The 26,499-nt window shown below is 48.8% G+C and overlaps 9 protein-coding genes across 9 annotated transcripts; 4 read left to right on the top strand and 5 right to left on the bottom strand.

Annotated features, from left to right (window-relative positions):
• Positions 1-366: 366 nt before the first annotated feature.
• Positions 367-2,104, bottom strand: BP01DRAFT_82551 (uncharacterized protein). Its single transcript, XM_025580145.1, has 3 exons — positions 1,621-2,104; positions 1,436-1,566; positions 367-1,385 (listed from the first exon to the last, which is right to left on the bottom strand). The coding sequence occupies exons 1-3, from the start codon at positions 1,910-1,912 to the stop codon at positions 627-629; spliced, it is 1,182 nt and encodes a 393-aa protein (XP_025430397.1). The 5' UTR covers positions 1,913-2,104; the 3' UTR covers positions 367-626.
• A 2,757-nt stretch (positions 2,105-4,861) lies between these two features.
• Positions 4,862-7,220, top strand: BP01DRAFT_357729 (ammonium permease MEP2). The gene is made up of 6 exons (XM_025575263.1): positions 4,862-5,282; positions 5,341-5,405; positions 5,460-5,714; positions 5,773-6,447; positions 6,502-6,733; positions 6,789-7,220. Exons 1-6 carry the CDS (start codon positions 5,199-5,201, stop codon positions 6,909-6,911), a joined length of 1,434 nt encoding a protein of 477 aa, XP_025430398.1. The 5' UTR covers positions 4,862-5,198; the 3' UTR covers positions 6,912-7,220.
• Positions 7,221-8,265: 1,045 nt separating this feature from the next.
• On the bottom strand, positions 8,266-10,233 carry BP01DRAFT_374714 (tubulin beta chain; the record flags this gene model as incomplete). Its single annotated transcript, XM_025576851.1, has 9 exons — positions 8,266-8,299; positions 8,351-8,710; positions 8,763-9,097; positions 9,157-9,612; positions 9,674-9,728; positions 9,806-9,847; positions 9,951-9,976; positions 10,059-10,082; positions 10,222-10,233. 9 exons carry the CDS (start codon positions 10,231-10,233, stop codon positions 8,266-8,268), a joined length of 1,344 nt encoding a protein of 447 aa, XP_025430399.1.
• A 562-nt stretch (positions 10,234-10,795) lies between these two features.
• On the bottom strand, positions 10,796-12,751 carry BP01DRAFT_357732 (U2 snRNP complex subunit CUS2). Its single transcript, XM_025575264.1, has 6 exons — positions 12,399-12,751; positions 12,108-12,230; positions 11,589-11,986; positions 11,429-11,537; positions 11,221-11,376; positions 10,796-11,153 (listed from the first exon to the last, which is right to left on the bottom strand). The coding sequence occupies exons 1-6, from the start codon at positions 12,597-12,599 to the stop codon at positions 10,941-10,943; spliced, it is 1,200 nt and encodes a 399-aa protein (XP_025430400.1). The 5' UTR covers positions 12,600-12,751; the 3' UTR covers positions 10,796-10,940.
• A 4,850-nt stretch (positions 12,752-17,601) lies between these two features.
• Positions 17,602-19,258, bottom strand: BP01DRAFT_424193 (uncharacterized protein; the record flags this gene model as incomplete). Its single annotated transcript, XM_025579672.1, has 4 exons — positions 17,602-17,672; positions 17,866-18,236; positions 18,325-18,911; positions 18,965-19,258. The coding sequence occupies 4 exons, from the start codon at positions 19,256-19,258 to the stop codon at positions 17,602-17,604; spliced, it is 1,323 nt and encodes a 440-aa protein (XP_025430401.1).
• A 418-nt stretch (positions 19,259-19,676) lies between these two features.
• On the bottom strand, positions 19,677-21,573 carry BP01DRAFT_342757 (purine-cytosine permease family protein; the record flags this gene model as incomplete). Its single annotated transcript, XM_025573492.1, has 4 exons — positions 19,677-19,960; positions 20,023-20,785; positions 20,848-21,071; positions 21,172-21,573. 4 exons carry the CDS (start codon positions 21,571-21,573, stop codon positions 19,823-19,825), a joined length of 1,527 nt encoding a protein of 508 aa, XP_025430402.1. The 3' UTR covers positions 19,677-19,822.
• Positions 21,574-23,219: 1,646 nt separating this feature from the next.
• Positions 23,220-25,270, top strand: BP01DRAFT_357735 (MBL fold metallo-hydrolase). The gene is made up of 5 exons (XM_025575265.1): positions 23,220-23,521; positions 23,611-23,641; positions 23,741-23,871; positions 24,287-24,551; positions 24,624-25,270. Exons 1-5 carry the CDS (start codon positions 23,334-23,336, stop codon positions 25,050-25,052), a joined length of 1,044 nt encoding a protein of 347 aa, XP_025430403.1. The 5' UTR covers positions 23,220-23,333; the 3' UTR covers positions 25,053-25,270.
• On the top strand, positions 25,222-25,998 carry BP01DRAFT_82820 (uncharacterized protein). Its single transcript, XM_025580146.1, has one exon. It carries the CDS (start codon positions 25,391-25,393, stop codon positions 25,895-25,897), a length of 507 nt encoding a protein of 168 aa, XP_025430404.1. The 5' UTR covers positions 25,222-25,390; the 3' UTR covers positions 25,898-25,998.
• Positions 25,999-26,086: 88 nt separating this feature from the next.
• On the top strand, positions 26,087-26,419 carry BP01DRAFT_298610 (uncharacterized protein; the record flags this gene model as incomplete). The annotated part of the gene is made up of 1 exon (XM_025571919.1): positions 26,087-26,419. The coding sequence occupies one exon, from the start codon at positions 26,087-26,089 to the stop codon at positions 26,417-26,419; it is 333 nt and encodes a 110-aa protein (XP_025430405.1).
• Positions 26,420-26,499: the final 80 nt, after the last annotated feature.

The raw sequence follows: 26,499 nt of genomic DNA on the forward strand, positions 1-26,499 counted from the left end.
AGGCGCAGCGGTGCTCTCTTTTGTTCTCGGTGTGGTCGCTCAGTCGGCTGGAATCAAAGTTCTGGAGCCGTTCATTCTGGCTCTGTTGGTGGCTATTCTGTTGTTATGGATTGGGCTTCCAGGGACAGTCAAGAAGCACCGCGAGTAATCGGCTTCTTGGATCCCTTGCCAGAAAGCGCCCACCCTGGGTGTTAGAGTTAGTGCAGAAGAGGAGTTGCGGATTGGGCAGCGCACGCGAGAGAGAGCGAAACGCTTTTTGTCCCCACAGTGACAGGGATAGTACAGTCCTGCGGTAGTCAAATTGGCTGCTACAGCAAGTACCCCATACTCTCTCGGTAGGTAATTATATGGAATGAGGGATGTTCTATGGAAAGATCAGTCAAACAACTTATTTATTCACCTTGTCCCGCACTGGCCGACTATAGGAGCTAATGGCTGCAGTAAATGTCAAATCTTGTTGTAAAGTCATTCGTAATACTGATATTGATGATTGAAGTCTCTTCAGGGCCTCAAGGCCAAAGAATCGGGTATCTTTCTTAGACAAGGAGTTCAGCAGCTCGAGACACCAAACAAAAGTTCGTGAGCAGCTGTACAGTACATGCAACAGTCCTACTCGAAACAGAAATTCAAAAGATAATCCCCGCCTCCCTAAATCTCTCGAATGCGTCCAGCCAGCCATTAACCGGATCTCGCTGCTCAGTAAATCCCACCGTTCTCAACCTCTTGGGACTGAAATGTCGGTCAAAAGTCAGCCACCAGCCAACAGAATCTAATTGCTTATTTCCGATGCCCACCCCGCAGGTCACTCCCTTTGGAGCCCCATCCTGAGCAAACAGATGGCGGTTTTTGTCGATATATTCACTTGGCTTGAGAGCGTCGTCGTCTGCCGCTGGTCCAACTCCTTTCAGCCCGAACCAGGCCGCGATGCGCGGCCATAGGTCGCTAGCACTGACGGGTGTATCGTTGTCTAGCATGTTGATAATCTTCCCACCGCATGATTCTGGATGTAGTGCTGCATGGATTGCAATGCGACCAAGAATTTCGCCCGACACAGGGGTATACAGCGATCGATAACCGGCTTCGCTCCCAGGAAACGGAACTTCTATTTCCTCGTTGGTGGAGCCTCTGTGATTATATGCATATAGAGAGAGGTATTGCGCCCAGTGAAGGGCAAGAGAGTACCCCGAGCCGTTAGGAGAAAACCCAACCACAGCATCCGGACAGACCTCACTCCAGGTCCAATTGCGATCTTTGCTTGCTTCAGTCAAAATCTTTCTGAACCACGGATATGCGACTGTTTTGGCGTAATCTGCTGGTATGCTGTCGGCCATGGATTCTTCGAGTGGTGGGTGGAAGACACCACCAGGAATGTAAATACCGTAGCCCTGCTAATATTTAGTCGCCACTCCCGCTATGCAACCAAATGCTTGCTTACTCTTGATCCGCCGGGATACACGAACGATCGCAGCTTTGGGGCGACGATGTTCATTGCGTCGGCCAGTCGCTGCATGATACCGCAGTTTTGGGTACACTCTTGGATATGGTCATCGTTAAACGGCGCAAAGACTGGTCCATATTAGTATATCGTTATCTAAACCCTGCTTTTCAATCAGTACCTACCGAAATAAAAGACGTGAGTTATCCCTTCCACGTCGGGGACTTTTTCTTTCAGTTGCTTCGCAAGATCATCTCCGTCTGCCTCTAGCAAATTGATCCCTGAAACTAGCTCAAAAGAAGGCCGGTTCGGCCCTGAAGGTAAACAGAGGTCGGGCTCCGAGACGGGCCGATTGAGGACGGCAGTGACCCGAGAGAATGGGCTTGACGAGGGGTAACCCGAGAGCAGCTGGTTCAAGGTCGCCCATCCGAGCAGTCCAGCTGCTCCGAAGACGATGGCATGAGATTCTGTCGCCATTGGTATTTGTCTTCAAGTGTGAGGAAAATACTGTAGTTACCATCGAATTTCCCTGGCTCTCCCTAGAACATTTAAGCTCTCAACCATTCCAGGCGGGGTCCATTTAGGTGTTAGCGCAGTCGGCATGACTCATGATGAGTGCACCCATGAAATAAGATTAGTAGTTGAGTGGGTAACCACCAGTAAATCCCTTTAATTTCATGTTTTCTTTTGTCATTTTCCTTGCTTTGAAATCTGTTGAAGGACGATGAACCTTGAACTGGAAGGCGGGCGAGATGCGCCTTAGCCACTCGTCTATCATCGATATCAAATCCATGATCGACGCACTAATGATGAGACACGGCCGCCAAGCAAATGAAGCGTTCTAGACCGAATAGAACGCCGCATGATCAATGTAAGCTCGCTAAAGAAAAATTATATTGAGTTACTTGGACCCAAAGTGGTGAGAATAGAGCTGCTGCTGTGTCAGAGTCTGTCAAGGCTCAGAGGCGAAAATAGTGATGCCGCAAAAAAAACCGGAAGGGCAAGTAGATCTTGGAAAAGCGATTTGGGAGTCTTGAATTCCATTTGTTCGACGTGTAGCGGATCCTCCAGCAGGAGAAATGAAACATGCAGCAGCGGTTGAACAGTCCAGGTTTATGACAAGCTCGCGGCGGGAGGTTGAATCATCCGATCCGATCATGCCGTTTAGCTCTACCCTTGCGGCATGAATTCCAATTTTGACACCCATAGAATGCTGCTCGCTGTTTGTGGTCAACGAGAGAGTATCGCATACGGCTTTCCCTACGTCGAAGCCCTGAGCATACTGCAGATTTCGGTCTCGAATATTTTTTCACGGGCATGACTCCTCGGATGAAGTGGAAGTCCGCCTGCAGGCCGGCGAACAGTACATAACCCCTTCGACGCATTCCCAGAAAATTCGGTGCTGAAACCTGAGCTCCAGTACATTCGTCAATTGGCCGATAGTAGAACTTCGTCGTGGTGGCAGACGAGACGATCGGTAACTCGACCAACTTCCAGCTTCTGCGCCATGCCGTAGATGCCAACGGCCTCACAAAGATCGACGCAGTATTGCGGACAACAATTACTGGGCCGAGCATACTCTGTCAACAGAGCGCAAAGTCGAGACTTTGTCGCGCGCATTCAGAGAATGCAACGTAAACGCTGAGGCCATCTGTCGGACTCTGCAATATCACCCACTGTTCGAGAGAGTCTACTACCCCACATTTATCCCGACAAATTGATTCTATGATGATGCCGAATTCCGACCGGCGAGTATTTGACTTGCTGTCCTTTCCTCCTTACAGGAAGGAGCATGCGGTGGAATTTTTTAACTGGGCTGAAACGGCCAAGAACTCGAGTCTCGGTACTAGCTTCACCTTCACGTCGTCTATGTCCTTCTCGCAAACTAATGGGAACTGGAGTAGGCGGCGGGATTCGGCGTGCCGGCAGATCTTTTGCGCGTTAGCGTTGGGGTGGAGGATGTGGAGAATCTCCAGGCGACTGAAAACATTGCACTGGGTTCTTTCTGATCATCGAATCATGACACTAGTGACAGAATCTTGTTCAACGGCCTGAATGTACTCCGTACTGTGTGACACTCCCAGAGCCGCGCAATAGTCTGTTAAGCTTCATGAATGAACTGACCACAACGGGAACAGTGGTAGTTAGCACACTGCGAAGCTGCGTAAGCGGATATCGAATTAGCCATCATGAAGTGACTGGAGTCTTGGCGTCATCTTAATGATCTTTGGCTCCAAGAGCATGAACGAGATCAGGAGGAGTAATACTATAATAATAATAGATTCGAAGGGGGGTCAACTTGTCAGTTCGTAATCAGAAGCCTTGTAGATAAGACTGGCGCAGATCCGATTGTGATTGGCTGTCGTGCGGAGGAAGATAAGGCCTGCTTCCACCAATTCTCGGAAGGTTTAGGAACCTCCCACACCTGCATCTCTGCGCATCCACACGCAGCATTCGTACAAACAACTTCTGGAATTGTACGACTACTAACGACTCAGGACTCCGGTGGGGCAAGACGAAGGTTTGGGACAGACAACCTCGTGGAGGCAAATGCGCCTCCGATGGAGCTCCATGAAGAGTGCCCGTGGATGATGGTAAGCTCTCGGGGTCTCCAAAGTCAGCCCTGTCATTGACTGACTGTATCTGGCGGGAGATAAGGAACTTTTTGTCTCCCCTAAACCACTCTCTATCACTCCTGCATGCAATTGTCTGACTGACTAGTTCCTTAATCACCACTGATAAGACTCCGGGATGACTATCTCCAGCCAGTCCCGATGCTGCCTGAACCGAAGGATTCTCTTCGGGCTGAATAGACTTCTCTCCTTATCCATACTTCCGCGCGTTTGCATTATTGACCTCCATCTGTCAATGAAATCCCTAATCTCCCTCCACGTTTGGGATGCGAGTCACGAAAAGAATATTCCCTGCTAGCAAGCTGCGGTGTGTTTGTCGTCTCCGCCATGAGAGCGATATGCAGCCGTCAGCCATGGCTGATGGATTAGGCGTCCATGCACAATGGACAGACCAATGCCATGGACTGCTTGGGCTCAACATGCTCGTCCACGTTCTCGACAGATCGCAAAACGAAGTGAGGTCTCCGTTCCACTGCAGGTCAGACGAGGACCGCCAAGTCAACCAATATGAGAAATGGCTGTTGGTCCGTGGCAACCTCCATCAACTCCACCGGCCTTAATCCGCCGCCATGGCCAGCCATCCGCTATCTATCTGTAGATATCGCATCGTATTAGAACCAAGCTAGCTCTACAGCCAAGAAATAATGACTCCCCCCCCCCCCCCTTCAAGCATGGTTCCGATGAGGTGGAGTCAGTTCCAGGGTTCGAAGCAAGTGAGACAATGGCGCTTTTCATCTGACTGGTAATATCTCCGGCCGCCGATTATCATCAACACTATTTATCACTCCTGCATCTCCCCCTGACTTGAGTTTCCTTTTTACCAGGACTATATCTGACATATCTACTTCTACTGATTAGTGATCAGCAATCCAGACCTCCTAACTGGGTTATAGCTCATATCAAATTATTCATTGATCGGTGCTCGGACTTTCCCTCCACTGGCTTCCCTTGCGCTCCTCTAATACGTGCCTGTTTACTCCACTCCACTGCCTTCGAGCCCCCTACGCTTGGGCTTCGACTGCGAACTGAGAACTACTTCAACTTCCTGCCAAGCTGAGGAGAAATATTGCAGGCCACAGTTCTTTCTTTCTGGTCTCATACCAATTACCGTGCGTTGTGTGTGATTCGTGATGTCGGCGTATCCGGTGGCCTACAATGGCACGGGTGCCAATGGTGGTGATTCCCTCACGGAAGATCTCAACATCTACTACAGTGTAAGCTTATTCAAGGACTGGTCTGCAATTGTCTCATACTAATACTCATCGTGCCCAGTCTGGTGATATCGCTTGGGTAATTACTTCTACTGCCCTGGTGCTGCTGATGATCCCGGGGGTCGGGTAAGAAACCTGTTGAAAATCTCGACATCATGATTTGAGAGCTAACCATCCCAGCTTCTTCTATTCCGGTCTGGCTCGGCGCAAGTCAGCTCTGTCACTGATATGGCTTTCGATAATGTCGGTCGGAGTGGTATCGTTCCAATGGTTTTTCTGGGGTTATTCTTTGGCCTTCTCCCACACTGCTGGAAGTTATATTGGAGATCTGCAGAACTTTGGTTTCAAGGGAGTCTTGGGAGCTCCTTCTGTTGGCAGCAGTAAAGTGCCGGATATTTTGTTTGCCGTCTTCCAGGGAATGTTCGCAGCTATTACGTGAGTGGTTTCTTGCGCGATCTATCCTAGGGCTGAATGACTGATATGATGACGCTAGGGTGGCCCTTGCAGTCGGTGCCGTCGCTGAGCGCGGTCGGATGCTTCCTTGCATGGTCTTCAGCTTCATCTGGTCCACCATTATTTACGACCCGATCGCTTGCTGGACATGGAACTCCTCTGGTTGGGTCTACAAGCTGGGTGGTCTCGACTTCGCTGGTGGTACTCCTGTCCACATCGCCTCCGGGTCTGCCGCTCTGGCCTACTCCCTCATGCTTGGAAAGCGTCGTGGTCACGGAACCCACGAGCTCAACTACCGCCCCCATAACGTCACTCATGTTGTTATCGGCACTGTCTTTCTTTGGGTTGGATGGTTCGGGTTCAACGCAGGGTCCGCCCTGGCTGCCAACCTGCGTGCTGTGATGGCGGCCGTTGTCACCAATCTTGCGGCTTCCGTGGGTGGCGTTACCTGGTGTATCTTGGACTACCGCCTTGAGAGGAAATGGTCTATGGTCGGCTTCTGTTCGGGTGCTATTGCCGGGTTGGTTGCCATCACGCCGGGCTCCGGTTTCGTCACTCCTTGGGCGGCCTTCATTTTCGGAGTCGTCGGTGCTGTTGCCTGCAACTACGCCACGAAGCTGAAGTATGTCATTCAAATTGATGACAGTCTCGATATCTTCGCTGTTCACGGTATCGGTGGCCTTGTCGGCAACCTCTTGACCGGCATTTTCGCGGCGTATGTCTTCTCCGGTGTCTTTGCTTACGAGCTCTGCTAACCTGCTTGTGCTAGTGACTACATTGCTCACCTTGATGGTTCCACCTCCATTGACGGTGGCTGGATCAACCACAACTACATCCAGCTCGGATACCAGCTCGCCGACTCAGTTTCTGGCATGGCATATTCCTTCTTCGGCAGCTGCATCATCCTTTTCCTGATCAACTTAATCCCTGGTCTCCACCTTCGCATCTCCGAGGAGGATGAGATTCTGGGTACTGACGATGCTGAGATTGGTGAATTTGCTGTATGTTCCCCCGAAACCCCACTATCTCCTGAGTCGAAGCTAATTATCCCACCAGTATGACTACGTTGAAATCACCCGCGATGTCATTTCCGGCACCAGCCCCGAGCACGCCGAGAGCTCCTCCAAGCGCAGCATCACACCCGCTGGCAACGAGGACTCGATAGAGCTAAAGGCTTGAATCCGGACTTGAGCAGTCTGTTTCAGACTCTGTGGGGGCGCTAAGAGCCCCACTAGACTTTATTCCTTTTTATTCTCGATTATATCCCATTTCCTTTTCCTTCTGGTTCACCCCACTGTGATATCCCCCTCTTCACTGTACATATGTGTATACTTTTCTTTTGTTATATTCCCCATCAGGATTAATTATGCTTCCCTTTTTATTACTGATGTGTCTCCTCTGGTTCGGTGTTTGACAAAAAGGAGTAATTAAAATGACCTCACATATTACGACATGGTCAACCCATCATTCGTCGCCCGTCACTTCCGCCTTTTCCTCTTCTTAAGAATAGACGCACAGACTCAATGTTTCCATGAAGACTTGCAGCTTTCATCGTCCCTTCCCCTGAAATCAAATGAGACCTATGATATATACTTCCCAGCAAAAGAACCTACTATGCATGCAAAAGGAAGGAAACCACCTCAGCCCAAAACACATTACTAAATCAATTCCAATTCCCTCGCGAACAAGCCTTTCCTTGCCGAAGTAAAGTACTTAGTATCTATACCTACCTATACTGTAGAATACTGTCTCTATTAGGTTCAGGCTTCAGCCTCCGAAGATGCCTACCCCCCCTTTCCCCAAGCATGAATTTCATGACAGATAAACAGACAGACCTCGGAAGGAGATTTACCAGGCAATGCGGCCTGGGAAGAATGTACTTGACTAGTATAGCGCTAGGGGATGTTTTTGCTTGATGAATTTGGCTATCTGCGGGGGACATGGCGCTTGTTCTGTTTGATACCCCTTCAAAGCACTATATTACATATTTATTAACGCTCGCGTTGAAGATAGAATGGTTTTTGATTTGATTTCTGTGGTTTGATCCGCTCTTGCACTGAATATGGTAAATGAGGACCTCGAGTCAAGGGAATCAATACTTATCGAGCACGCAATAGCTTGGAAGTAGGATCCACCGAGAAAATCGAGAAGTGAGACTTGCATGGGCTGTGGTTGGAATACTGGAGCGTGCAGCTCTCCCCGTACCTGCATTGGACCAGCAACTAAGACTATAAGCGTTTAGCGCCGGCAACCCTTTATGTACTTGATCTCCGCTCCTTCCTTTGTCCAAGTTGGTTTACTTAGCAATTAAATATGAATAAATTGCTATAAACTATGTGCTGATGATTTTGATAGTTTCAGGCTTTTATTGGCCTAAGTAATTAAAAACAGGAAGGGGGAAATAAAAGCGCTCAAACAAAAATAGTTTACCGACTGTGACCGGTAAAACAAGTCCACCTCCGCGGTGAATGTTAGCTTATCAAGGGTATTAAAGAGCGCGTCCCGGTCGGCGTCATTCTTGACGGCCAAAAATCTACTCCTGTTCCTCCCCCATCTCGTCCTCAAGGCTAGGGTAAGGTTAGTACTTGGACTGCATGCTTGTTCCTCGGGAAACTTACTACTCCTCCTCGCCCTCGGAAATGGAGGCATCCTGGTACTGCTGGTACTCGGAAACGAGATCGTTCATGTTGCTCTCCGCCTCAGTGAACTCCATCTCATCCATACCCTCGCCAGTGTACCAATGCAAGAAAGCCTTGCGACGGAACATAGCAGTGAACTGATCACCAACACGCTTGAAGAGCTCCTGGATAGAGGTGGAGTTACCGATGAAGGTAGAGGACATCTTGAGGCCGCGGGGAGGAATGGAGCACAGAGCAGTCTGGATATTGTTGGGGATCCACTCGACGAAGTAGCTCTGGTTCTTGCTCTGGATATTGCGCATCTGATCCTCAACCTCCTTCATGGAGACACGTCCACGGCTGGATTCAATTAGCGCCAAAGCCATGAGACAATGGATAACAGGGAACGTACAAGATAGCAGAGCAAGTGAGATAACGTCCGTTACGGAAATCAGAAGCAGCCATCATGTTCTTAGGGTCGAACATCTGCTGGGTCAACTCAGGAACGGAGACAGCACGGAAAGAGTGAGCGCCACGGCTGGTCAGAGGAGCAAAGCCGACCATGAAGAAGTGCAGACGAGGGAAGGGAACCATGTTGACAGCCAGCTTGCGGAGGTCGGAGTTGAGCTGACCGGGGAAACGCAGACAGGTGGTCACACCGGACATGACGGCAGAGACCAGGTGGTTCAGGTCGCCGTAGGAGGGGTTGGAGAGCTTGAGGGTACGCATGCAGATGTCGTACAGAGCCTATACAAGCCAACCAGTCAGTCTCTATCTGTCACACTCTCGTTTGCTATAGATCCTACCTCGTTATCGATACAGAAGGTCTCGTCGGAGTGCTCAACAAGCTGGTGAACGGAGAGAGTGGCGTTGTAAGGCTCAACAACGGTGTCGGAGACCTTGGGAGAGGGAACGACGGAGAAGGTGGCCATCATGCGGTCGGGGAATTCCTCACGGATCTTGGAGATCAGGAGAGTACCCATACCAGCACCGGTACCACCACCGAGAGAGTGAGTAATCTGGAAACCCTGGAGGCAGTCACAGCCCTCGGCCTCGCGACGGACAACATCGACAACCTGGTCGACAAGCTCGGCACCCTCAGTGTAGTGACCCTTGGCCCAGTTGTTACCAGCACCGGACTGACCGAAAACGAAGTTGTCGGGGCGGAAAAGCTGGCCGAAGGGACCGGCACGGACCGCGTCCATGGTACCGGGCTCGAGATCGACGAGGACGGCACGAGGAACATACTTGTTACCGCTGGCCTGGTGAAGGGATGAGGAGCTGGCGGGAAAACTGGCGGGGAAGACTCGGGGAAGGACGAACCTCGTTGAAGTAGACGTTCATGCGCTCCAGCTGAAGGTCGGAGGAGCCATTGTAACTGGGCTTTTTATTAATCACTTGCACGCTTTGCCGCGCACCCGCTTGGCCCGCAATCTGGGGGTTGTCTGCACTTACACACCAGCGCCATCAAGGCCGTGCTCACCAGAGATGGTCTGCCTGGAGGACTGTCAGCTTGATTGTCCACGAAGCTTCGACAACAATACCCTTGACTCTGAATCAAGAGCAAGCCATGTCTCTGCCCAGCAAAGTCGAGACGTACCAGAAAGCAGCACCGATTTGGTTACCCTGTCACCAAGACCATGGTTTAGTCCACTGCATGAATATGCCCAACCACGAAACAATTGTAGTTCAACACGGCTTCACTTACACACTGACCGGTCTGAAGGTGAACCTGCAAAGCAAAAATGGAGATGTCAGGTTAGCCACATGTTATCGATTGAGGAACGGGTGGGGGCCTATCAAAAGAGCGCAGTCAAGACGAGGACGCGTCTCCCGTGAAGGACAACAAAGTTTAGGAATGAACCACGTACAATCTCACGCATTGTGAAAGGTAGTTGAAGGTGTTGTGGGAGAAAAAGTGGGTTGACAGATGTCGGAGAGAATTGGAGGAATGTAGGGGTTTAAGTGGAGGATAGACTTGGGGAGGGGGGAAGAGGAAGGGGGGAGAAAACGAGGAATTGGGTTAGTCTGGGAGGTTTGGGTAGAGAAGGAGAGCGGTGAAGGCGGAGAGGGGAAGGGTGGAACTACAATGGATAGAGGGGAGGGAGGGAGAATTAGTGAGTGTCAACAGTGGGACAATTGGGACAATTAGTGGTGGTGTGTTTAATGCGGGTACGTACACACTCACAGTAAACAACACCACCCGTGGCTTGATTGTTTTTTCTTCCAAGGGGGGAAAGACTCGGCCCGATCGAGTTTGGCGTGTTTGTTGGCCATCAGGGGATTCGCCGAGCGCCTGAATTGGTGCCTCACAAATCAGGCATAAACTGCCGTCGACGCGAACCAGACTTCCATTCTACCCTTATCGACATCGCCTCCCTTCAGGAGATGTCAATTCTATAGTTGTTCTTTGTCCTTTCCCGTCGCGTGAGGTCATTACTGCTTGTTTAGTATTCACTATAGTACACATATATTTCATGAAGCATGGATGACCTATAGACACCACATCTGCTTCCCATTATGAAGCACATTGCCCCATGGGCTGATCCAGATCTACTGCTACCTAGTAACCCATGACGCCGGGGTTCTCTCACTTGGCGGTATTTTCCACCGTGTGAGAACTCTCCAGCCACGTGCCAAACTCATCCAAACGTTGTTCCTCATCTGAATCCTCCGCATCCAATCCCTTCTCGGCCAGATCTTCCAGCGCCGCCCGCTTCTCATTCGTCTTCCTAAACTTCTCGCGCCCGTCGGAGATGTACGCTTCCACTCGCGTGCCGCCGAAATAGCGCCCATCCATCATCTGCTCGATATAAACCATTAGCATTTAACAAGGCGGAGTGCCTGTCCCACATGGCAAAGCCACCCACCTTGACACAGTTGCGGGCAGCTTCCGGGTCATGGAAGCGAACGCTCACAACTCCCTCTGGCTCTTTGTCGTAAAGAACAACATTCGTAATCTCCCCGAGCTTCGAGCATTCGTCACGAATGTCTTCCTTGATGTCGAGAATAGCGGCAGGATCCTCCTGTCAACATGTTAGATATGCATGATATGACAGCTCGAGAATGGTTTCGTACGTCAAGTTCCTTCAGGGTAAACATATGTTTCAGAATGACGATCTTCTCAAACCGAGAGCTTGTATCGGGAAGAGCCGACGGATCGTCATCGTCCCAATCCGCGAGTTTGCTACCGCGAACAGATTAGCAAGCGCCTCCATCGGTACACCGATGCCCTTACTTGTTGAGTTTCTGCGTCCGTTGAATGATCTTTCTCTTGTCCCTCATGCTGGTCTTCGTGGGTGCCTCTTGCTGGCTTTTGAAGGAGAAATCCGCCGCCTGCACGCGCATCGGCCCATGCGGGCCCGTCACGCCCAGCCGGAAGTCCGAATCGTCCAGCATTTGAATCGCAAGGTTGACCGATTCCGGCCGGAAATACACGACCAGTGCCTCTCCCTTGAACTTGCCGTCGTCATCGTTGTACATCTTGATGCGCGGCCGACCGCTGTCGATTTCCTCCGCGATGACGCCGCACTTGGAAAAAAGATCTCGGATCTCGTCGAATGAGGCATCGAGGGGAATCGACGTCACAAACACCGCCGTATTGACGCGCTGTTTCTTCTGCTTCTGTGCACTTCCCTGCATAGACGATAACACAACTGGTTCAGCCTTTTTCCCTGTAATCCCCGTAGACTAGGAATAACAAGCAGACAAAAAATTTGACGGGGTGTGCCCGAAGGACTAGAGTCTAACAACTGACCTCTTCGCCATTGCCCTGCTGCTTGCGCTTCTTCTTTAGTTGCGATGCCGTGACCTGTTCATCTTCATCCACCCCCTGGACTTTGTAGGCTTCTTGCTGTTTCTGGAGCAAGTCGTCGTCGACCTGGAAATCACACACCCGCCGCCACCCAAGCGTTTAGAAAATCAGTTTTCACGAACCAACCAGAGTCGCCAAATACAAAGAGAAAGCCAATTCTCCAAAACAAAATTAAGCCTGTGTCCCACCATCGGCGATCAGGCCTCCAAGCCGAAGAGAAGAGCGCGCACACACCGTCGGAATCCACCGCTTGAGAGCGGTGTCGTACTCATATTCCTGTCCGTCGTCGGTTTCAAGGATGAACTTGTTGTCCAACTTGGAGAACGAGATGCGCGGGTCGCTGTCGAACTCGGAGGGGTCTTGCGGAAAATTGGCGAATGGCGCCGGGTTCGAGGAGGCGGCGGCGGCATCCTCGTTCGACGAGGGTGACGCCATTGCTTGCGATTTTGCTGTGTGTTGAGGCCAGAAGGAACGATCGTATTGTGTCTATGCAGGAGCTTATCGATTCCGATGGGTGTGAATAAGGTGTGTTGAAGATACCAGACTTTGATTCGTTGCAATGAGATCACAGGACCGTCGGCTTTGCGGGGAGAATGGTTGCTGGGGTTATGTAATCTTCTTCGAAGGCTTCCGCGCTGATGAGGCGTGTCTACATGTCACATGAACTTTTTGGAGATGAGCCGACCACAATCAACTTAGCGCCTATTAGAAACAAAAACGTCTCACGCGATCATTTAAATCACTGTTTGTAACATTGAAATTCATTTCCCTTTGATATTCCACTATACCTAATTGTCCAAGCAATTCTTAAGCACTTTTGAAGTACTCTAGGTACTATGGATTTTGATAATATTATTGAGATCAGTTCTTCAGACGAACAAAATGCTTCAGAGGTAAGTTTACAGCTATATACTAAGTACGTATTAGTGATAGTACTTAGTATTCGGTTTTACGTACTTGCTAAGTGATTCGAAACTAATTAGATTCTAGGAACTGTCACCATTCACTATTTTAACACATGCTAAATCTTTTCCCTTAACTAATCAATGTCGAGTATATTGATGATCTTCCAGAATATCCAGTTACTCATACTAATGGATATACTATGTGGTTGCCTTACGGAGCTATTCTGAAGTTGAAGCCAAACAGATCGTTGAAGATGTAAGTAATCTTAACTACTTACTAACTACTTCGAAATCGCTTGCTAACTGCTTGATAGATTCCGTATACTAAACGTATGAGCAGTGGTATGAAGCGAGCAGTTTTTTCTCCTTTTCTGCAGTGCCGGGTTAAGAGGGTATCCTGGACATGCTCTGGTATCCTCCATTGCGAATATCTTAATCGATCTCTTCTAAATCATCATCATACATCTGTTGATGAGGGCTTTTGGAAGACGTTTAATAAACTACAGAAAGATGTTCCGATAGCAGATATGCCAGAGTCGAAAAGGAAAGCTTTTAAATCAGTACTTATTAAGTATTTAACATGCACTTGCTAACCAGTTACAAAGTTACTACAGAGCAAGGATGAATAATTTTTGGAAAAAAGTACAACCCTGCTATGAAAAACTTCCGAACTGTAAACCAGTACTAAAGCGCTATTTTCATCCGGTATTTATACTACTCAAACTATTCTCAAACTGCTTTCTAACTACTTTAGGACTTAAATGGGGACCATCTTCCATATATTGGGTGCATCAATTTCACCGAGGACTATCTGAATAAGCATTTTAAGGCTGATATAGTTGATCATACTACTCTTGATTGTGCTTTCCTTGAGGAGCTGTTTGCCAACAACTCTCTTACTGAAAGTGAGGAGTGTAGTGTGTTTGAACCTCTCTCATCCCGCCGAAAACACTGTGGTAAGTACTTAATAAGTACTTACGAAGTGTTTGCTAACTACTTCCAGAAATGCCACATCCTCAAGGTTCAGGGCGCTTAGTTCATACTTCTTGCAGTGTGGCTTTTACTGCTTTGATTCCTTTAGATCTTGTTTCATGTCCTTATCTTCTTTTTACTTCTCATGGTATTCATACACATCCTCCACCTCCTCCACATAAGCCGCCAGAGAGGATTCTTGAAGGTATTACGAATCTAGTTCAACAGATCCGTGATCCTAGTATAACTACAGGTAAGTAGCATCTAAGTACATGTTCTAGAGTACTTACTAACTGCTTATGAACTGTTTATTGAAGCTCAATTTCTTCGCAATCCGCAGCTTGAGGAATTTTGTCGTCAGCATAATACCTCTACACTAGCTGAATTACATACCAGCTTATCTCATAGAGACAGGATTAGTACAATTATTCAGAAACAGCGGTTATTGATGAATCCAAGTGGACAGGATATTGATGGTCTAATTTTTTTGCTAAATATTGACCCATGTATGCGGGTAAGTACTTGCCAACTGCTTACCAACCGCGTCCAAAGTAGTTTAAAATAAGCTAATAACTACTCTAGTCCTATGTTAAAGAGAAATATCATGGTACTGATGGAACTATGGTATTTTGCGCCTACAAAGAGCAGCTTGAACTTCTTGTTCGGCTTGATCTATTCAAGGTTGATATGTCGTATAAACGACTAAGATCAAATAAAATGAATGAGGTGCTTTTTACTACTTATATTCCGGACCATGATAAAGGTAAATACTTCTGATCTGCTTGCTAAGCTGCTTGCTAAGTACTTATACTAGTCATTACTCTTCTCCGTGTTTTTACAACTGAGGAGACTACTGAGGGATTTTATCTCCTGTTTAAACGAGCTTTTGAACTTATTGAAAAAATAACTGGTACACCAGTTCAATTTAATTCGATACATGGCAGTGGTTTTAAGGGTATGATTCTTGACATGGATACAAAACAGTTTAGTGGTATGTCTTATTCTAATTACTTCTTAAGTCCTTACTAACCGCGTGGGAACTGCTTAGGACTCGGCAAATATCTTACAGAAGTGGACCCTCACCATCGGGATTACAAATGGCAACTTCAACATTTTGTTGTTTTTTGTCATGCTCATTTTCAACGGAATATTTTGAAGGTGATTGGCACTAAAGAGAAAGGTTCTCGGCTCTGGCATCAAATGGCAGGTCTTTTGAATTGCCCGACAGAGGAGAAATATGACCAAACCCTTAGCTGCTTGATAGGTATTTTCTTAACTGCTTCACACCTGCTTTGGTAGTACTTACTAACTGCGTGGCAGAGAATGAGAGTAAGAAAGTCGCAGAATGGGCTACTCAGAAGAAAAGTGCAGTAATCAAAGCAGGCTTAGTCAAATCCTACTCTGGTATTGCTTCACTTTTTTTTGATGAATTGAGATGGCATATGAATGCAGTTAAACAGTCTCATAATAAGCCCTATGCATCTGGCAAGTATCGAATTCTTCTCGAAACAGTTAGAAAGTAAGTATTCCCCGACTACTTAAAAAGTACTTAGAAATACTTAGAGAAAGGCTGACTTTTGAATTCATATTTCTAGTTCCGCCAAGTCTGATAAGGAGGACATTGAACAGTTTAAAAATTATAATGGATTCAACATCCATCATAATTACCGGACCTCTAATGTAGAAGCGAATTATCGACACCAGACGACTACTGATTCTCGTAAGTACTTTAAAACCGCTTTGGAACTGCTTCGGTACTAATTATAGTTTAGGAGGGTATAAAAGACGCCGTTCTACAGAGTCTAATCAGAATTCTGCTAGATCTGTTTCTCCTATAGCTTCAGCTTCAGCTTTAGAGAGAGATACAGCTAGATCTATTACCCGGACACCATCCCTGGGTGATGGTAATCAGTAAGAATATTCCTTATTATCTAAGCAGTTTCCAAGCGCTTGCTAACTGCATAAGATCAACTACATCTTCACGAACAGGTCTTCCCCAGGCTGCCTCTTCTACTCTCTTAACTCTCAAGCTAAGACGTGAGGAACTTGAGATTCAGAAGCTTCAAGCTGAAATTGAAAGGCAGAGAGAAGAGACACGTGCTTTGGCCTTAAAAAATGATGAACGGGAGCTTGATCTTTTAGAGAAACGCCAGCGCATACAGGAGGCAGATCTAAGCATTTATCAAGCAGAAAGCACTTAGCAATCAGTCGAAAATTATTGAATAGAGTGATCACATTGATCCGAGTAAAGATACTTAACAAAATCTAGGCTGTATTTTGATTCTACTAAGATAATGGATTGATTCAAATCAAAGCAGGTAATAGGCTTTCCTTTGGTTCTATCGCTAATTGGTCAGTAGAATGTGAATAAACAGACCAACGGGATAACTTGGGTACATAAATGAGAAAACCGAGTACTGTATTCACTAATAACATACGAATAAAGATTCCCCATAGAAACGAGTTCCCATCACCTACGTGGCAGTGAGCTCTGATGGTATGCATGAACTATACATAGTAGGTCAAAACTCTGTTTCCGGATGCCCGAGAGAGATGTTGTGTGTGAGAAACAGTAGAAGAAGACTAAGGTAGTTATCCGGAGCCCTGACAGCATATCACCTGCCAAAACTGCCAAGGCCATTCACTATTGGGCAATTCAGAGTCAGCCGAGCTAAGTGTAACTAGAAGATGATGATCCTTCACGAGACAGGTCAATGTAGACACAATTGCCCACGCCATCATGAACCCCGACATGTATTGCGCAGGCTTCACTCGATTGAGAAGCATGTTAGATGGAACTTGACTGAGGAGGTATCTATTCGAAAGTTAGCTTAGGTCAAAGAACGAAGATGTCGAGGCAGGCAATACCTGACAAAAAGAATGCTAACGCAAATGTTATACTGCGTTTCCGTGCAAGCTGAGATCTTCGGATAGACTGTTAAGCTTCCCATTCACCATGGCTGTTGCGGTCGAGGAAGCTGAGAAAGTACAAACCAAAAAAATTGGCTTCTGTCAGTCCGCATCACCCGCTAATGTATCGTGAGAGGCGACAGTAAACGAACTGACCATCATGTAGGCATCAATCTTCCGCACGAGTTTGATCTCCGTCGCATCCACTTTTGCAGCAGATCCAAACGGATCATATTGTAGAGTTGACTTGGTCGCTCTCTCAGCCTCCTCGACATGTTCACGCTTCCTAATACTTATAAGTTTAGAAGTGCTTAGAGTAATAGTTCTTTTCACCCGTAGGGTAAGCTAGTAGAGTTTGTAAAGTATTGAAAATCCATACTTTTGTACTTTTCCTTTACTACGGACTACTAGCAGCACTCAGTGAGGAGGCCTGCCTAGTATACTTGTTGAATTGAAAGAGACGTAATTCATGTCTAGCCTTCTCAATGAACATTCTCCTCTTTAAGAGAGACAAACTTGTTGCAAGATCATTTTTGAGTGCCCGGTCGTTATTGCATCCGCACTCTTGTAGCTCACAAGAGAATCATTGGTACGCGCGCATTCAAGCTAGCTTTCTCCAACCCTGCAAGCGAATGACTGCTAGCCTTCCTCTAAAGGTAACTGCTATAAAGGCCTTGAAGAGACTCCCTCGCAAAGTTTCCGACGAGCATCTTGTAATTCACTGCAAGAATTTTATCACATTGCTAATTTTGTCTACCTATTCTGGCCTTCAAAGTACGAACCGCTTCAATACCAGCGCGAGGCCTCCAAATGCAAAAAAAAAAAAAAAAATAGGATCTGCAAAACTCACCATCTTGATGAGATCATGCAGAGTGTTGGCTCAGTCGCTCAGAAGAAAGGACATTGACCCCTACGTGACGATTCCAGCTCCTTCGTGATCTGGTCCAACTCCTTTCGGCCACGGCCCTCAAAGTATTTCGGTCCTACATCAGGGATGTAGTATCCTTGTGGGTAATATTTAGAGCCCTCATCGCCCGGAAGAGGTCGGCCGAAAGCCCAGGTCAGCCAGGCAACCGGTCCCCAGCGATTCCGCAGACTCGGTTTCGCATAGTATGGGGCCGCATCCCAATCGGTGGAGAAAATGCGGCCATGCCCGTCCGGGTCGGTAAAAGTCTTATACCGTAGGAGATAAGGCCGGGGAAGGGCGAGGTAGCGCATGGCAAACTGGCGCACTGTCAATAAGATCGAGAAAAACCGAGCGTAAGCCGCTGGTGGTGGGTCGTACCTAGAATTCCACACGGTCAGTGATGTTACTCAGACGCTGTCGAGTCTGAAGTCTGAGGTAGCACAACGGATACTAGCATCGGACCTACATCATGGCTTTCCGCAAACGATCATCCATCATGTAGGATACGAATTTCAGGCCAACATGTTTGAAAGCTTCTGGGACCATGTAGAGCAGCACTTCTGTGGTCTGGTCGGCTGTTTGGCGGTTCTTGATGTGCGGTACCATGCACGTCGCTTCGTATTCGTCGCTCCAAGCCATTACCTCCTCCAACCAATGGAGGCCATCTTTGAATCCCTTCTTTCCCGATGGCAAGGCATCGTAGCTGATGTTGAGGTTATCACCGATACTCTTCCAGAAAGTACCGATGGCACACTGTTCCAAATCGGTCGCGCTTCGCCATTCATACTTCTTCAGGAAGCGGACGGGCTGTACAGCGAAGAGCGCAAGAGTGTACAGCATATCGTCTTCGAGGATCTTACCAGACGCACGATAACCTTTATGCATCCAGCGGGTGCGCGCAATGGAGGTTCGAGCACGCGTTGAAGATGGAGCATTGCCAACGAACTCTTGAATCAAGACCACTGTGTCAGCGTAGCGCTTCAGCGATGTATCCGGCTTCGAAAACTGTGCCGTGTCTACGAGGACTTTAGAGATGGATGGGATGCCGTAGGTCTGTGCCAGTGTCAGTTATTGCAGCTGGTCCAAGGTACAGATCGGATACCAACCCGAAAGAGGGCGAACTGAAGGGACTTCAGGTAGAAAAAAGGAAACTCCTGCTCTAGCATGGTCTTCTGAATTGCCCAGGCGTCATCGTCGGTCATATGAGCGAAGGACTCGCGAGTAGGGTAATTATATCTTGCGTGCATCCATTTCACCAGGCGAAAGCGAAGGAAGTTTACTAATAATGCATACGAAGTAACAGCAAGAACAAGGTATGTAAAGTATGAGTGAGATGGGGTGCCTGGGGTGGAGAATAGCGATCCCTTGGCGGCGGATGAAATATCCGTGACGTTGGCCATCTTTCTTTGGCCTTTGGTCTGATGTCTTTGCTCAGTTGTGGAAGACTGAGACTAGTGGCATTGATAATAATTCTGGATATGGCGTATCACGGAGTAAGTTAGTCATTGACTGTCAAAGCTCCTTGTTGAAGGGGGGCACTAACGGATGTACTGAGGATCATGGAACTAGGGGTGGTCCCAGCAGCGGGTGAAATGTACCGAGGGAGAGCAACCCCTGGTTCGAGCTTAATACTTGAGTGGGGATCCGGGGTCACGGGTCCGGGGAATGGATTGGCCACATCTTATTGGACCTGCTGACCCCGACTGCTGACTGTCCGGTGCGGGAGTGGCTCTATTCATCCGCCTGAGGTCACGTGTCGTCTAACCCATTAACTGCATGAGATTCAATATCGAACAACAACTCAACACCGATTCTTCTATTCAAAGCTTCTTCAATACAACAACTTATAGACGCTGAAAAATCTAACAGAACTTGCTTGTACATCCGCCAGCCGCAACTTCTCAGTTATACAGACTCACTTCCAAACACCCCGTGATCAGACCATCTCCGATTACTACTAGTGCTTAGCGGCCAATGCAATTGAGCTCCAGCAACCTCAAGGGTGGGAAAGCCAGGGCGGTAAAGCCCAGCCCAAGCCAGATTCCCAGATCGCACCCCTCCGCAATCGCTGCCGCCACCGGGCCCGTAAAATACGTTTGATCCTTAAGTCATTGTCAGCAATTGATGTTCTTATGCTCACAATTGATCATTAGGGGTGAGGTACCATGCCAATGATAGCTCCGATCCATCCGACGAGGAAAGCAATGCTGGCTGCAATACCAATGGGGAGCCTCAATCGATCGTTCCATGCGTCCCAGTCATAGCCCTGACCTCGATTAAAGAGGAGGTCTTCTTCCACCACGATCGTGAACCAGATTACCGCCCAATATCCGATCAAAGGCATGACACTCCTGAAGATGTCGTATAGGGAGTCACGACCGCCAATAGCACACGAAGCGTAAACCAGGGTGCTCACGGTCGTGAAGACCGGGCGCGGGAACCTGCGCCATACGTTTCCTAGCATTTGAAAATTCATCCCAGTCGAGTATGAAGCTGGTGCATTGTTAGATACAATCGTCAAGACGTTGATGACGGCACATAGTCTTCCCAGCGGTCCCAATCGATCGTATCCCGCCATCAATAGGCTCCCTGGAGTGCCATCATAAATCGAACTCCATCGGGCACTGTGTGCCACCCCACTTCCCAACCCGGCGCCAAGGAGCAGAGTGATTGTGAATGCAAGACTGGCGCCGATGGTGGTCACCGTCCAAATTTTCCATCGCTTGATATCGGGAGAATAGTAAACGTGGTAGTCGGCTGCAACAGGTATCCATGACAGGGGAATCGATAGGCATAGCGAGAAGAATGCCAACCGCTTTGCGTTGACCTGTGAAGTAGTCCCAACCGACGGGCTATCGAAGTCGAATTGCGGGCCAGCAGACCCAGTGAGGAGCGCGAAGACTATCAACTGTGGAAACCAGGCATACCTTGAGTCACCATCATGAATGTCAGTCTAATCTGGGAAATTTCGAGGGCAGTCGATCCGTACCTTTCATAGTACTGGAACATTTGCATGCCGAATGTGGCCATCGTCCAACTCGCGAATGCCACGATGATGATGCCAACTATTACTGACAGGCCCCCTCCTGAGATCTTGGACAGCAACTGGCCTCCAACCGTAGCGCTCATCATTCCAGTGCCCAGACATGAGAGCACATTCAACACACAGCACACTTTGGTGGGATAATAACCCATGAAGAACCGGGACACAATCTAAGGGGCGAGGGGCCGTTAGTCAATCTGCATTGCTAATGCGGTAAATTGTCGAGATCGGAATGATCAAAAGGTTCTGAACTCGTGCGATAAGCCATACCAATGTGCGATTCCCACTTCGCGGGCCCCAGGTACTCATATAGCCAATCGCCAACCCCCCGAGAAGGGTGCTAAAAACCACGCACAGCGCAGAATCGGCGAAGCTCAGCTTCATGACCAGCGTTCCCAGCGATCCGGTGATTGTGTTGTTTATTGCCATTCCCATGCTCAGCCACGTCAGAAACATCTCGAATGATGTGAACTTGGTGTTCTTGATCCGTTCCTCAAGCGGCACCGGCTCAATACCACGGGTCTCGAGCCCTTTGATGCTCCTCGTCCATCGTTGATATCTCGATTCGCTATCGCCCAGGAATGGTCGTTCAGCTCCGGAGTCTTCATGTGTCACCGTCACGCTCGTTTGCAGAGAAGAACACCCTCCCTGTTTTTCGATCTCAGGTTCCATCGGTGGTCTCGTGGGGGATCTCTTGGTGCGAAGGGATGCCGGTCCTCACACAGCTAGCTGCCTTCTCGTCACTTTTTCACAATAGCAACTCCAGTACAACCAGGCCCAACCCCAGTATATATGTGATTCTCGGAGACAAAACAGCGATCAGAAGCAGGATCAACGGGAGGCACAGCAGGCGGGTGCAACTTCACCTTCTTCGAGGCAGGTTACTGGACTGACATCACCCTTTGTCCTTGGTCGTGCAACCACGCCCGCGCTACTTTCTCTATCGGCATTCCACAACCTTACACTAGAGCTAGGGCCCTGTCGTCGCCCTCCTGCCCTGACCGGAATTGCGTTACACCGCTCACCCCAGCTCTATGCTTATAGAGAGGAAGGGTTAGGTATCCTTTGGGACATAGGAAAAGGAAAAACACCGGAGAGGCGATCCTTTGGGCCCCTTTTCGCCTATTTCATGCACTTCGTTCTTTCTTCTCCCATACGTTGGGGTGGTGATTTTCTTTTTTCGCACGGGTAGTCATGTGGCTGGAGACACCACATACCATTGCTGATATTACCATTTTAAGCTCTGCTGTACATTCCAGAGGAATGCTCCAAGCATGTAAGGGGAAGAGCCACTAGACGATGAACCACGAAATGGAACAAACCTGTTTGGCGCTTTCATCGAGGGCTGATCACCGCGTGGATGATCACCGACTGTCTGATCGTGGGGTAAGAACGAGATTTTGGCTGATTTTGAAACACATAAGTGAGGCATGGAGATGAGCTCATTTTCTGAGAGATTCGGACGTGCCCTGACGTCTTTCCGAGCCTCACCTCACCTCCGCGGCAGCTGACCGGACGAGTGCTGGTCCGAGGCTGATCAAGACTGTATACTGATGTGGGCACTCGTCCTGGGAGCAAGTCTCCCCAGGATGTATTTCCGGTTTGCCGGGCATTATGTGCGTTGCTTTGTATCTTGTTCTCACCGTGGTCTTTTGACCCTCTCTCGGTGCGAAGTCAAGCTTTCAATGCCCTGTCTATGCTTGGGTCGATCATGTCGCTACAAATCAGCTCGTAGTCGCGACGAAGTAACTACCCAGTCTAGAGGACAACTGGTCCGGGGTCTTCAGCTAACTATATCAAGTTACTATTGGTTTAGCGACCTCTTCGAGGCCTTCTATACAGGTTATACTGTGTCTTCGCATCGTGCAAATGATTGACTGGTAATCTCTAGCTTGCTACCCTCGGAAAATACGTAGTACCGACCAGCTGAAGTGAAAGAGAATGCAGCTTAAACACCATCATGATGAAACGCGACAATTGGAGAAAACGAGCCAAAGTTAGTGGTCAATATGTTTCTAAGTAGTAGACCTTCCCAAATACGACCTGGATTGTGAGACAATGGGATCACATCTTGTGCAGATTAGTACAGTACAGCTAGGCTATAAACAAGCCCAAAAACTTCCCTTTCCTCGTTCAGAATTCTAAGCCAAACTTCCACCTACTACCGACCTACTAGCTTACCAGAGCGTACTTACTGGTAGTTAAAAAGCCATGCAATCATATAACCAGTCAGAAGTCCTGGATCATCTAGTCCAGCGAGTAGGTAAATTTGACGTCACCCGTGCCACACCCGCATCAACCATAACTAATCACATCTACTCACCTACCTCCAAACCAACACCATCATCCTCAGCAATTCCCCTGCAGCTACCTTCACTGAACATATTCAGATTATAGCTAGCTACTAGCTAGCTCACTAGTTTCTCAAGATAATGGCAACGCAAACGCCTCAACTCCTCACCATCGACCCTAGCAACCCCCAACCACCGACAAGACATCGTCACCACGACGACATCGCAGAAAAAACACTCCCCGAGGCGAAAGCTACAAAAGCCCATCCCCGCAACCCGGGAGCAGAGAATGCCTCGGTCTATTTTGTCGGGAATGCGACGACAATCATGTGCGCATCTCCTTCACTTTTCCCTCGTTAGGAGAGGAGTATATGTATAGTAAGGTTACAGAGAGAAGGTTGGCTAACACATCAAGCAGACAATGGCATGGTATCCGGATCATGACTGATGTGCGTTTACCATGAGTCTAACATGTCCTTGAAACATAGCTTAAGCTATGCCATCACGCACAAATACCTGACTAACGGGGGGGGTTTCTTGGAATCAAGCCCAATTTCCTCCACGCGGGCGACCATGTCCATCTCGGTCCTGGCGTAACTTCGACCCGAAGAAAAGACCCGGCAGTGGATTTGGAAGATCTACCGCGGGTGGATCTAGTGCTGCTTTCGCATTATCACGAGTACGTATTATTTTTCTTGCGGTTTTGGATATCTGCGTCGCTTTATGGAGGATGTATGGACTATCTTAGATCGGAGGGACGGGGAAGAATGTAGGGTTGTGCTTTTCCCCTCGTGGTAGGTGAGCACGCTCTACAAGGATCGCTGCGCTAGGTCTTCTAGCACATACGACCACAGGGTGTGGAAAATAGGGCTTCCCGTCCGCTCAGCCGTACACAAGCCACACGCCGGGAGGTTAGTAGTTGGGTGGGTGACCACCAGCGAATCCCTTCTGTTGTATGTTTTTTGGTCTTGGTACGCTGACGAAAGCGTAATCTTTACATTTGGTGTTCTAATTCGGGCATTCTGCCGACTGCAGTGTTCTTAATGTGGTGCTTTACTGGAAGAGTCAGTCAAACTGGTTGCTGATATATGCAGAGACCACTTCGATCGGCATGTCGAGGACTCCCTCCGCCGGGACCTCCCTATCATCACCACGTCGCACGCGCACAAAATCCTAACATCCAAGGGTGACGGCGAGTCATTCACCCGGGTCGCGGCCGTGGATGCATATGAGCAAGCGATGGTCGACATCCGCAGCGACAATGCCAGCAAACAGCCCCGGTTGAGGATTACTGGCATGCCGGGGAAGCATATTCCCATGGGGAAGCCGCTCGAGAAGTTGAATGATCTCGTTGGCGCGGTATGTCGTCATCATCCCTTGTCATCTTTGTTTGGTTTTTGGTCATATACTAAAATGGGGGAACGGCCACAGATCCCTCCGACGAACGGCTGGATGCTCGAACTCGGGTATGGGAGCCAAGGACACATGACGGCGGACTTCAAGCCGGGGTACCGGATCTACATCTCCGGGGACACGCTGATGTTCGACGAGTTGAAGGACATCCCGCGACGGTATGAGGGCCAGACGATCGACCTGATGCTGGTGCACCTGGGAGGCACCACAGTGCCGTCGCCCGCCCTGGGCCCGTTGGCGATGATGGTGACGATGGACGCGAAACAAGGGGTGGAGCTGATGCGGCTGATTCGACCGCAGATAACGATCCCCATCCATTTCGATGATTATGACGTGATGGCCAGTCCGTTGGAAGACTTCCAGGCCCTGGTCAAAGAGGCGGGCTTTGAGGGGGAGGTGGTCTACTTGGACCGGGGGGATGAGTATCGGTTTCACGTGAGTGGGTGAGGGGAGGAGAAAGAGTTTGTCTTGTATTGTGTACTTTGGTAGGAGTAGGGACGCAATGGTGTCATTGGCGGATTGAACTTGCCTCCTCCTCCTTAGTCGTCGTTCAGTTTACCCTGCAAGGTAGTGGAGCTTACTCTGGTAGGTAGTGAATAATGGTCCAGGGAGGGGGGGTCCGGATAAAGTACCGTCTAGTTTAGCAGCAGTTGACAATGAAACCCTTTTTTTTGCCATCGCTGATGGGGTCCGTGAGCCTTGGCCGATGATGTCGGAGATGCGAGCCCGCCAATTAACTTGCAGAAAAAGCATCGTCCACGAAACGGACGCCATCTGAGATAAGGATGTCGAAATGGGGCCTCATGATTTTCGTGTTGAGAAACAAACTGGACGAAATTGACCCAGGTCAGTATTCGTATGTGCAAAGGGTCCTGAGCGGAGAGTGGCAGGTGAAGGAGGAGAAAAAGAGGAGAAGAGGCGGAAAGGAGATCATCCATGATGTAACATTCACCCTCCAACCAGTGAATCAGAAGTCGCACCCAGTCCGCGGCAATGCAGCCCAGCCCTGCAGATTCCCGGTCCCAATTTTCTCGTTTTCTTTTTTATTTTTAAATTCTTTTCTCGCCTACACATACTTTCATGCAGCGGCTGAGTCAACTTATTGCATGACCCTTTGTTTGCCATCCACAGGTGGGTTGAGAAGTATATTCTCGTATCTTATACTTCACATCCTTCCTTCCTTTCCTTTCAACTTCACTATCGCAAAAGGATCAGCAGCCCCACCGCGTCATAGTGACACCAATCGCAAAAGTCCCTTTCATCTTCTGATCTCAAACGGTTGCATATCATAAACCAACAAAGCATATAAGGTTTCACGGCCACCAGCGATCATTTCTCTAGTCCACCATAATTGCTAGGCTTCACCTCCAACTTCTTTCTGAAATACCCTCGACAGCTGGCACAAGTCATCCTGAGTTGAATTACTACAACACAGTCTCCTACCGCAAACCTATCACTCCATACATACCAAACAACACAATATGGCCCAATCCACCTTGAAGGCGCGAGAGCCCGCAGCCTCCGCGAACAAAGTGCCCACCCTTCACACCCTTCACAATGTCAAACGCTCGGTGTCCTATTCGCCGGCGCAGGACGGTGGTCATACGGCTTCGCGAACCGAATCGAATCGCGGATGCGACCACATGGTCAAGTCCGCGTTGACGGAGTTGCTGAACGATGACGGCGTCAAGTCGAATGCACGCGGTAGTCGATCTGTGCAGAACATGCTCATGGAAAACGAGCGGAAGCGCAAATCTCAGCGTAGACAGTCGCTGGTTGAGCATGGGCAAGTGAGAGCGAAGAACGCGGTATGAAGAGCCAAATGGCGGCCGGCCGGGCATGACAGCGGCATGGCATGATAAGTCTCAGACGCCCGAGGATCCTGGCTTGCTGC

The sequence above is a fragment of the Aspergillus saccharolyticus genome (genome assembly GCF_003184585.1).
Source record: "Aspergillus saccharolyticus JOP 1030-1 unplaced genomic scaffold BP01scaffold_20, whole genome shotgun sequence".
Lineage (NCBI taxonomy): Eukaryota > Fungi > Ascomycota > Eurotiomycetes > Eurotiales > Aspergillaceae > Aspergillus > Aspergillus saccharolyticus.